General features: G+C 41.7%; 1 protein-coding gene across 1 annotated transcript in view; it reads left to right on the top strand.

Annotated features, from left to right (window-relative positions):
* Positions 1 to 800: 800 nt before the first annotated feature.
* The window catches only part of LOC127571503 (serotransferrin-1-like), a 34,748-nt gene continuing 23,627 nt past the window's right edge, over positions 801 to 11,921 (top strand). Inside the window, exons 1-5 of the mRNA XM_052017922.1 lie at positions 801 to 948; positions 2,992 to 3,149; positions 6,490 to 6,592; positions 8,697 to 8,879; positions 10,550 to 10,694. Coding sequence (XP_051873882.1) covers positions 909 to 948; positions 2,992 to 3,149; positions 6,490 to 6,592; positions 8,697 to 8,879; positions 10,550 to 10,694 — 629 coding nt within the window. The 5' untranslated portion in view covers positions 801 to 908. The remainder of the gene's footprint in view (positions 949 to 2,991; positions 3,150 to 6,489; positions 6,593 to 8,696; positions 8,880 to 10,549; positions 10,695 to 11,921) is intronic.

Below are 11,921 nucleotides of genomic sequence, written 5' to 3'. Positions count from 1 at the left end.
AAACAAAGGTTAAAAGGTAGGTTGAGGAAGAAGAATTGGGAAATAGTGGGAAAAAACAAATTACAAAATAAATCGTAAGAGGAAGGAAAGTAAATACAAATGGAAGAAATTTTAGAAAATCAGTCAACGTCTTATTGTCACAAGCAACAAAGTGTCAATACTTGACAAGGAAAAGATAAACAGATAGACAAAAATGATAAAAGAACATTGTTGAATGGCTACAGAACTGCCAGACCAAAGCAGAGAGATTGTCTCCACAACTATGTAAAGAATATGTGAAGCCTTTAAAAAATCTGCTCTCAGCTCAATACAGAAAGCCAGAAATGACATCACTATTGTGATTTAAGACAATATTTCTCAACTTGAAATCGTGCATAGAATGTTCTGGTGTAGGTGAGTAATGAGTTTGCATACCAGTGTCACATAAAAACAATTCTAAATAGGGCGAAGGCAAAAAAAAAGTGAATGAAAGAATAGCTAAATAAGTTAAGCAAATAAAACGTTTAATGTAATGATGGATAACAAAAGGACAAGGATGAAATACAGAAAACCAGATGATAGGAAATATGTTCTCTGAATGCCCAAACAACATTATTTTTATTTATGAAATGAACTAATGTCTAGAATTAACAGGAAATCCCCTCCTAGTTCCCTTGGAGATTACACTCTGTTCCTTCACTACATTCCTTGAGGTTTAAACAATGGTTTATTTGTAGGTAGCACAGGTGGGTTGAGTTTCAGTGAATGTACCTGTGAAATATAACCCAAGCAGACCAACGTCAGTGTGTCTCATTCCCTAGACTTTATAAAGGAGAGAGGAATACAAAGTCCTGCTACAAACAACTGCACAGCAGGTTTGTGACAGAGCCACACAATTTCTCTATTCCGTCACTCCATGGTTTGACGAGATGGTGTATCTCCACAGTGTTATATTCGCTGCAATTATTTGTGAGTATGATGTTTGTTTGTTTTGCTGGAATTTTAATTGATGCTATATTTCCATACAGATCTTTTCATTTCCAGATGTAAATATATATCTTAAATTTTTAGTTCCTCAAATGAACCAGAGTTCAATTTGCTGCAATAGTCCAGAATCAATATTGTACATAACGACTGAAGCAAAGCTCACTCAGCTGGATGTCTGAGTATCATTTGAAGGATAGTGGCGGATACGTTCCTGGAGTCCTGCTCAAAGTTCTTTCCTCATCCAATGTGCAAAATTCCCTGTCTTTCTCTATAATTCTCTGCATCTCTGTCTTGCTTTTGTACATGATGTTTGCCCTTCCTCTACAATTAGAATCCTTTCCCTTCTGTGTCATTGATGTGTTCACTCTCTCCTTTATAGAGTCATAGAGCTGTGCAGCACAGAAACAGGCCCTTCTGCCCAACTGATCCATGCCGACCAAGTTGCTTAACTGAGCTAGTCCCAGTTGCCTGTGTTTGGCCCATATCCCTCTAACCTTTTCAATTCCATGTAACTGTCCAAATGCCTTTTAATGTCCTAAGTTTATCTGTCTCTACCACTTCCTCTGGCAGTTTGTTCCATATGCTCACCACTCTCTGTGTGAAAAAGTTGCCCCTCTGGTCCCTTTAAAATTTTTTCCCATCTCACTTCAAATCTATGCCCCTCTAGTTTTGGGGACTCCCTACCTGGGAAAAGAATGTGGCTATTCACCTCATCTCTGCCCCTCATGATTTTATAAACCTCTTTAAGGTCTACCCCTCAGTCTCATATGCTCCAGGGAAAAAAGTCCTAGGCTATCCAGCCTCGCCTTATAACCCAAGCCCTCCAGTCCTGGTAACATCTTCGTAAATCTTTTTAGCATCCTCTCCAGTTTAATAACATTCTTCCAAAGCAGGGAGACCAGAGCTGCATGCAGTACTCCAAATGTGGCCTTACCAACGTTGTGTACAGGTGTAACATGACGTCCCAACTCCTGTACTCAATATTCTGAATGATGAAGAAAAGTGTGCAAAATTCCTTCTTCATCTGTGTTGCCACTTTCAAGGAACTATGCACCTGTACCCTTTAGTCTCTCTGTTCTAAAATACTCCGCAGGGTCCTACCACTTACTGTGTGAGGCTTGCCCTGGCTTATCTTACCAAAATACAATCTGAATTAAACCCCTTCTGCCATTCCTTGGTCCACTGGCCCAGTTGCTTAAGATCCCACTGTAATCTTAGATAACCACCTTCACTGTCCACCGCACCACCAATTTTAGAGTCATCCACAAACTTACTAACCATGCCACCTACATTCTCATCCAAATTGTTAATATAAATGATGAACAACAGCAGACCCAACACTATGTTGTTGTCTTCTTTTCTTCCTTCCTCCCTCTCTCCCCCCTCCCTTTTTTCCTATATCTCGCTGTTCATGTAGTCCCCTGTATGTTATTTTTCTCTATTTCTTTACCAATAAATCCAATCTAACCTTCCCCCTTTTCTTTCACCGTAAATTCACTCCACTCTCTCCTTCTACTTATTGTTGATAATTTCCCTCTCCACCCCTCACTGCTTCCAAAAATGGATTGATGCACCCACACTCACCTTTGCTGAAGTTGGCTACTGAATATCCAGTACACTTAAAGTAGTATTTTGGCAAGAATGATCATTGAGGTGCTTTGGCATAAAAGATGATATACAAATGTATTCTTCTCTCCCTCACAGAATTAATGTACTGAGCTGTATATTAATTGTCTCCTTTGTATAATCACTGTCATCTTCTATCCTGTGTTTTTATTGATTGTTTTCAATTCTGTATAACTTTGCAGTTTAACTGTATGATGTTCCTTTCCCTTTCTCCTGTACTACTGCTATTTACCTTTTTGCCTCCTACAGAACCATTGTGCTTTTAGTGTCCCCGCAAAACCATTGTGGTCTTTGCCCTATATAATCACCATATCTTTCATTCTGAACCTCGTATAATTTCTGTGCTACTTCCCCCTTTGCTAATTGTTCTCTGATGCCCTTTTTTAAATCTTTTTGCAGCGTTTTCATTTGCAGATGATGAAAAGATTACATGGTGTACAATCTCAACAGCAGAGTTGTCAAAATGCAATGATTTGAAGGATGCAATGTCAAAGCATTTCTTCAACTTTCAATGTATAATCGAGGACTCGACTGCAGCTTGTTTGACTGCTATCAAGGTAAAGCTTTATTTGGACTTGGCAGAAGTTTGTATTCCAAACACAACAAACAATCTGCTGGAGGAACTCAGTGAGTCGAGCAGTCCTGATGCGGGGTTTTGACCTGAAACATTGACCATTTCTTTTCCCGCACAGATATTGCTCGACCCACTGAGTTCCTCTAGCAGATGGTTTGTTGCTCCAGATTCTGGCATCCGCAACCTCTTGTGTCTCCTTTGTATCCCAAGCATTTAATTACTTGAGTTGCAGTACAATTAGAACAGCAGATGGCACTGTTTGTTTTATAATTCTAAACTGAGTCTCCCCAAGCCCATTGAACACAAGTCCCCTCTGCTGCTAGTCCCTCCCTCTAACTGAATGAGCTGTTGGTAGAGGAAAGGTTTATCAGAAAGCATCTTGTCTATGGAGTGTACCTTCCAGCAGGTATCAGCTCATAGAGTATTGGCATGCTGAGGTGATGTTGGAGAAAAAGATTCATTATTCAAGGTGTTCAGTAAAGGCCATTGATAAGTATTCTGAAGATTTTTAAGTTTAGGTCTTCCACATCCTTTCTGTTATGGGTGCCGTGGGACTGATGTGAGCAGGTTTGTCACCCATATATATATGGTTTGTGCTTTGACCCCTCTTCCACATCTACACCACAACATTTCTTCACAACTTTTCCATCCCATCCCCATTAATCTGTTGTGAGATATGTAAAACCACTGAACCCAAATTTAACTTCAGTTGCCTTAACAACATGTGAGCCATCATCCTAGAATATTTCTTTTTTGTTAAAAAATTACAAACAGAATTACAAACAGTGCTACAAAGTGGCCAATAGCTCCTGGTGTTGGGTCAGCAGATGAGCCTATAAGATGCTGTGGTCACCTGGAGCTGTATAATACCTGGTAATATGCTTGGTATAGTTATGTCTAATGTTTCAAGACTGCAAACCCCTCTTTGCCCAGGACAAGCCATACTACTGCCCAGCTGATGGTATCCCTCCAACATGAATGTGGGAACGTGTGGAAACAGACACAGATACCGATATTCCTCATATGACACAGAAGAAGGCCATTCAGCCCATCAAATCTGTGCTGGCTTTCAGAACACTCCCCCTGTCACATTCCTCCACTTATTCCCACAAGCTACTTTCTTTTACATGACTCATCAACTCCCCCCGATTCTTCTGTCATCCACCCGACACGAAGGCAAGTTCCCAACAGCCACCCCACCCCCAGTTGTAGCCAGTTAAGCTACCATCCTTCACGTCTTTGGGATGTGGGAGGAAACAGTAGAACCCAGAGGAAACCAACATGATCACAGGGAGAACATGCAAACTTCATGTAATTAGCACCAGAGGCCAGGATCGAACCTGGGTTTCTGGAGCTGTGAGGCAGCAGCATCATTGTGCTATCCCAACAGCATCTGGTTATTTTCATATGTTATGTTAGCCATCAAGACTATGCTGGCTTTCAGTCCAATCCTGTAATCCCATTAATCCCTTTCTTCCATTTAGTTCCCTGTAACCTATTCTCTAGGGTAGTGAATCTAGGCAAGGTAGATTTCTATACTGGAACCCTGGATTTGAGAATATTTGTGGTATAAATTAAGCCTGAGGATTTGCTTCTTAGCCAAAAGGGAACTTGCAACAGAGGGAGATGGAGTGACTTTACTTTACTTCGTGATATATGTCTCACCACTCTGATCAGATGTCACTGAAGTGAAAAGTACAAAGGCATCACCATGTGATATGTCATAAATGTCACATGTGATATGTCTTAAATATATTTAATGAGGTAGCCTCTACTGCTTCCCTGGGCAGAGAATTCACAGATTCACTATTCTCTGGGAAAAGCAGTTTCTCCTCATCTCCGTCCTAAACTGACTCCCCAAATCTTGAGGCTACGTCCCTAGTCCTTGTCTCACCTACCAGTGGAAACAACCTTCCTGCCTCTATCTTATCTATCCCTTTAATAATTTTATATATTATATAGGATCCCCTCTCATTCTTCTGAATTCCAGGAGTATAGTCCCAGGTGACTCAATCTCTCCTCATTAGGCTAACGCCCTCATCTCCAGAGTCAACTTGGTGAACCTCCCTCTGCACCACCTCCAAAGCCAGTATATACTTCCTCAAGAAAGGACACCAGAACTGCGTGCAGTACTCCAGGTGCAGCCTCACCAGTACCCTGTACAGTCGCAGCAAACCAACCTTTTGCGATTCATTCACAAGCACTCCCGAGTCCCTCTGCACAACAACAGCGTGCTGCAACCTTTCAGCACTTAAATGATAATCTGATCATCTATTTTTGCTTCCAAAGTGGATGACCTCGCATTTACCAACATTGTACTCCATCTGCCAAACCCTTGCCCACTCACTTAACCTATCTATGTCTCTCTGTAGACGCTCCGCATCCTCAGCTACATCTATTTCTTGGTTTATTGCCCGTGCCACTGTAATGTTATTATTTGGTGGCCTATAGACAACTCCCACCAGTTTTTTTTCCCTTTACTATTCCTAAGGGCAGGTGCAGTAGTGCAGCGGTTAGTGTAACGCTATTACAGTGCCAGAGACCCGGGTTCAATTCCAGCCGCCATCTGTAAGGAGTTTGTACGTTCTCCCCGTGTCTGTGTGGGTTTCCTCTGGGTGCTCCGGTTTCTTCCCACATTCCAAAGACGTAGGGGTTCGGAAGTTGTGAGCGTGCTATGTTGACGCCGGAAGTGTGGCGACACTTGCGGGCTGCCCCCAGAACACTACGCAAAAGATGCATTTCACTGTGTGTTTTGATGTGCTTGTAACTAATAAAGATATCTTGTCTTGTCTTGTCAAGTTCTCAACAAATTTGAAAAAGATAGAAAAGAATTTGCCGCAAGAATGGAGAAAAAGGCCACATGAGGTGTAAAAGTAGAACACATTTTGAATCAGTAGTTAGAAATTACTTAGACAACAAACTGGTGATAGAAGTCATGCCAGATAGATTACCTTAAACAGACTGACATATGAGAGATCAGTTTACAGGAAGTAAAAGGAAGGCATTTATCCATGTAAATCTTACTAGATGTCAATTAGAACTTCTTTATTGTCAAAATGCTGAATATACAGGAAACAAACCCAGCTTTGGGAAGTGTAGACTAAACAATGGTGAAATGGATTTTATGAACACAATAATATGAAAGAAAATGGGGAAGAACAATGTCAAAGTCCTGAAAATACTGGAAACACTCATCAGGGCAGGCAGCATCTGTGGAAAGAGAAACAGAGTTAATGAGAGAACTCCTTTTGTCCGAAGTATTGGCTGATTAGAAGGAAGGGACAGGGAGCCCATTTAACCACATTCATATTTCTGATTCTCAGAATCGAAAAGCAGATGCTATAACTGTGGATGGGGGAGATATATATGCAGGAGGTCTCGTGCCTGAGCCGCGTCTTAAGCCAATCATAGCCGAAAAGACTGCAGGTAAACAATTATCAGATGTTGAGAGCAAAAGCATGACTGCAAATGAGAGGGATAGTCACTGCATTATTTGTAATGTCTTCCCAGATGAAAATCTGCCACCTTTACCTGTTTCTGGCTGCATGTGATTCCAGAGCACAGAATTGTGTTTGGCACTGAAATGGCCTAGTAACTCATTCAGTTGGACAAAAAACACTATCTTAAAACACATGGTGAATAAAACCAGGAGTGAAAGTGACTTAATTCACAAACAGAGCATCGACTACTTTCTAATCCATACGCCGGACCAGTTGGTACCAAACTGCTGAATAAAACTGAATAGACTACCCAAGTCATTAGTTAGAGACACGGCAACGTTCTTCTCAGCCCCAGTTAGCTTTGCAGAATCCTCTTTACAAACATCTGAGTTGAGGGAGCTGTTCCACAGGTTAGCCAAGGAATAGCCTGTCATAGTCGTACTCAAAGAATTATACCTTAGAATCAATATCCTAGAATCCTCTGTCATAATTTCTCAATATATCCTGCATTGCTGGCAGGACAGACCAGAGATGTTATCATAGTAACCTGCAGTCGGGAAAGGAACCTGACAGAACCCCTCCCCAATGTTCTCTATAACCTGTGACAGACCCCTCTCTAGTCACCTCTATAATCTATGACAGACCCCAGATCAGAGTCCTCTACAATCTGCAGTAGACCCCTCTCCAGTCATCATCATAACCAGTGATAGAATCTTCTCCAGAGACATCTCTATGATCTGTAGAACTCACTGTATAATCTGTGGTAGACCCCTTTTGAGTCATTTCTATAACCTGTGAAATGACTGGAGAATGGTTCATCACAAGTTAAAAGTAAATGAGAAATAGAAGCAGGAGGAAGCCATCTGGCCCATCAAGTGTGCTCTGCCATTCAATAAGATCACGGCTGATCTGGCCGTGGACTCAGCTCCACCTACCTGCCTTTCCTCATAACCTTTAATTCCCCTACTATGCAAAAATCTATCTGACTGTGTCTTAACTGTATTTAATGAGGTACCCTCTACTACTTCCCTGGGCAGAGAATTCCACAGATTCACTATTATCTTGGAAAAGTAGTTCCTCCTCATCTCCATCCTAAATCTATTCCCCCAAATCTTGAGGCAATGTCCCCTAGTTCTAGTCTCACCTACCAGTGGAAACAACCTTTCTGCCTCTATCCTATCCATCCCTTTTATAATTTTATATTTTTTTATAAGATCCCCTCTCGTTCTTCTGAATTCCAGTGAGTGTAGCACCAGGCAACTTAATCTCTCCTCACAGGCTAACCCCTTCATCTCCGGAATCAACCTGGTGAACCTCCTCTGCATCGCCTCCAAAGCCAGTATATCCTTCCTCAAGTAAGGAGACCAGAACTGCATGCAGTACTCCAGGTGCGGCCTCACCAGTGCCCTGTACAGTTGCAGCATAACCTCCCTGCTCTTAAAATCAATCCCTCTAGCAATGAAGGCCAATATTCCATTTGCCATTTTGATCCTTATTACATTTATAACATATAGAGATCTTTATAACATTTAATACTCCCATCCAAAAAAATCTGTACAACAGCCAAAAGCCCTCTTTAATAATTATTCCATTAATTTGCAATGAACCCATCTCTGCTGTTCTCAGTATCACTGTTACTATCCTTTCTACAGTGTTCTTGAAAGTAATTCTCTATTACAACACTTTAAGGCATTTGACCTTAAAATTTGTGTCTGTGGCTTTCAGCAGAGATTCCACAAGCATCTTATTTCATGAGTATAATAAGTAGAATATTGGCATTATATTTAAATACAGTTGGTATTATCTATGGTTCTAATAGTTCCTGTATTCTTAATTCTACCTCCCTCGGTTATTCCGTTATTGTCACTTCAGCATTTCTTTTTGCAGTACTTCGGTTTGCACTACAATATTTGCACCATTCTGCTGTTTTTGCACTCATCTTTGTATTTATTGTTTTATTTATTAATACCATGTACATTGTTTACTCTGTGAGCTTCATACGAGAAGGAATTTCGTTGCACCCTGGTGTATATGACAATAAAATAATCTGAATCTGAATATGATGGACGGTACATTTTATATTGCTACAGGGAAATCCTGTTACTATGCTGTAGCAGTAGTAAAGCAAGGAAGCAACTTTGGGTTCCAAGATCTAATGGGCAAAAAATCCTGCCACACCGGCCTGGGCAAATCTGCTGGCTGGATTATCCCAATAGGAACGATTTTGAAACACAACCTAACATCTTGGAATGGAGTTAACCCCATTGAAGAAGGTAAAATGTTGTACTTCCTTATACTCTCAAAAAACATCTCAATGTTTAGAATATACAAGGTAGAAGAACTTCACACAAGGATGTCATCGAACTCAGCAGCAGGCGCAATGCATTGGACTAATGTATGCTGCAATTATGCAGTAAATGAAATAGGATTAGCAGAAGGATATAAAGAAAAGTCCAGAGGTAACAGTGCACCAGTCACGACATGGCAACGCAATAATGGCTCTAAAAATATCTTGGAATGTATAATGAGAACCGTATTGTACAGCGCTAATTTTGCAGAATTACATGAATTGTTTAGCGCCTTATCGCGGACAGAGAACATCTGAAATTATAGTGCGCACTCTCCCACTTTATCTTGCCATAATGAGCAATGAATCACAGATTGTGCATCTGAATTTCTGACCAATGTTTTAGGAGGTGATTTCAAAACTCAGGCTTATGCGCATTTATCTCAAGTGATAAAAAAAGTAAGATTTGATGGATCAGATTTTGCTGTAGTGAGGCTCCCAACTATATCTGTCATCCTTTTGACTTGTTCCTACAATCTTTACTGAAAATATCTTTCACTTCCCTTCTTCCTCCTTGGTCTTTCAAACTAACAGTTCCTCCTTCAGTTCTCACCTACCCGTCTCTTTATCTCCTTTCTGTCACACTCTCCCTTCAGGTTTTCTGTTTTATCCTCTCTCTGCTGGAATTTCTTTCCCTCTCTTTGTTATTACCTTCTAATAGTAACCACTGGCTCTCTTACCTTTGTTGATTCACTCACTCTCCGTTTGTGTGTCTCTCTCCCCCCACTCTTTTGACTCCCCGTTTCCTCTCTCTGTTCTTCCTTTCTCTGATTTTTTTACCTCTGCCTTTTGGTGCTTATTTGTGTGGAGGGAACAGGGACAGAAGACCTGGATCAAAGACAGGTCTGATAGTAGTGTCCGAATCTGCTGGCTACAAGACAGCAGACAGTTGTCTGGAACAGTATCACTGCAGACTAGGACTCTCACAGCTAAGCTGGTGTAGAGGAATTAGCTAAGGCCAGGACTGTAGCAGCCATAGTGAGAATGTGGAGGGATGAGCTTGTGCTCTGACTATCTTGGCCACAGTGGGAAAAATGAGCTGGATTTTAGACTGCTATAACCATAGGGGTGGGGGGGGGGGTGGAGGTGAGGTGGGATTATCTGAGGGTAGGGCTGTCACAGCCACAATGAGAGTGTGGAAGTTCACACAACAAAAAATCTGGTAGACAGGATAAGATAAGGTATCTTTATTAGTCACGTGTACATCGAAACACACTGTGAAGTGCATCTTTTGCGTAGCGTGTTCTGGGGGCAGCCCTCAAGTGTCGCCATGCTTCCGGCGCCAACATAGTATGCCCACAACTTCCTAACCCGTGCATCTCTGGAATGTGGGAGGAAACCGGAGCACCCGGAGGAAACCCACGCAAACACTGGGAGAACGTGCAAACTCCTTACAGACAGTGGCCGGAATTGAACCTGGGTCACTGGCGCTGTAATAGGGTCACGCTAACCGCTACACCACCGTGTCTGCTACGCAAGACCTTTTTTTTTTTGCTTTGCTGAAGTTACTTTGGTCTTCTGCATTTTTGAACTCTTTTCCCCATGCGTGGAATCCAATTGTCACTTACTGCATCTTCATTTCCTTTTCGTTTCCAGTTGTGGGAAATTTCTTCTCCTCCAGCTGTGTTCCAGGTGCCAAGGCAACTTTCCCTAAGCTCTGTGAGCTGTGTAAAGGAACAGCTGAGAACCACTGCAAACGATCACATGATGAACCATACTACGATTACTCAGGAGCATTTCGGTAGGTGTTCCTCGTTTTTTACATCATTAGATGTTTCTGTAATACAGCAAGTTCCATTTCTCTGCTAATCACATGTGCTTTAGTCTAAACAAGTCCAAATCTCTTCCTCTTTTCTCTAGTTGATATTAAGCATCTGTTGAACAATTTGACTCTACTAACAATAAGGTTAAAATTACTTCAAACCTCTGAAGTCAGTGGTTTTATTGTTGATCCACTTGCAAAATGATGAAAACCAGCCAACCCTGGTGTGGAAGGAGCCAACAGTTAATATCTCAGGTGAACACCCATAAGGAGAACTGGAGGAAATTTTCAATTGAATAGCATTGAAAAGAAGAATAGTAAAGAGCAAAGGGAATGTGTGTGTACATGCGTGTGAAAGAGATGGAGTGTCTATAATGTGCAGGAGTGGAAAGGAAGATGGTTAAATGATGGATTATTCATCAGGGATTTTAGGGGCATTCTTAAAAAATTTGGACCATACCTTGTGCTTTAGGGCTATTTTGAGGATCAAAGACAATACTGGCAGAAGCCAAAGCTAGTACCACAGGAAATGGTCATTGTACCTGACCTGCTGGAGGCCACAAGTGCTACAAGAGTTGGTCAGGGCAGGGTACATCCACAACAGCTTGATTCAGTGCTTCTGTCATTCAACAGTCTAGGGGCAATCATCCGCCAGAAAACCAATGAAATAATTCACTTCAATTCTTCAGTTGCTGTTGTAAGTTGTATTTCTTTGCAATGGCTTGCTCATCTTCAGACTTCCCCAGAGCCTTTTTGTTACCTACAAGCCATGTGAGGAGTGTGATGTATTACCCCAAGTTGCAGCCCCAACATCACATGAAAAGCTCAGTTCAATCCAGGTCAAATCAACCTGCTTGATGACTACTTTGTACATGTGCTGAAACATTCACTCCCTCCACCTTCAGCACCTTATGCCTGCAGTGTGTTCTCACCCAGACCGAACTGCTGCAGCTCACCATATTGTCTCCAATAGTACCTCCCAAACACACAGCCTCCACTGCTTAGATGTTCAAGGATATCAGGTACGTGGGATCACCATCACGGCCAAGTCACATACTGATCTAACTTGGACGTTTCTTGCTGTTCCTTCATCATACTGGGTAAAAATCCCAGAACTCCCTGTGAGTGAGAATGGTTTCACAAGTGGACTGCAGCAGTTCAAAAATTAGGCAACCAGCACTACCTCAAAGGTAACTAAGGTTTGGG

The sequence above is a fragment of the Pristis pectinata genome, chromosome 6, assembly GCF_009764475.1.
Source record: "Pristis pectinata isolate sPriPec2 chromosome 6, sPriPec2.1.pri, whole genome shotgun sequence".
Taxonomy (NCBI): domain Eukaryota; kingdom Metazoa; phylum Chordata; class Chondrichthyes; order Rhinopristiformes; family Pristidae; genus Pristis; species Pristis pectinata.
Note: the sequence above shows the minus strand (reverse complement) of the source record. Positions and strands in the feature narration are given on the sequence as shown.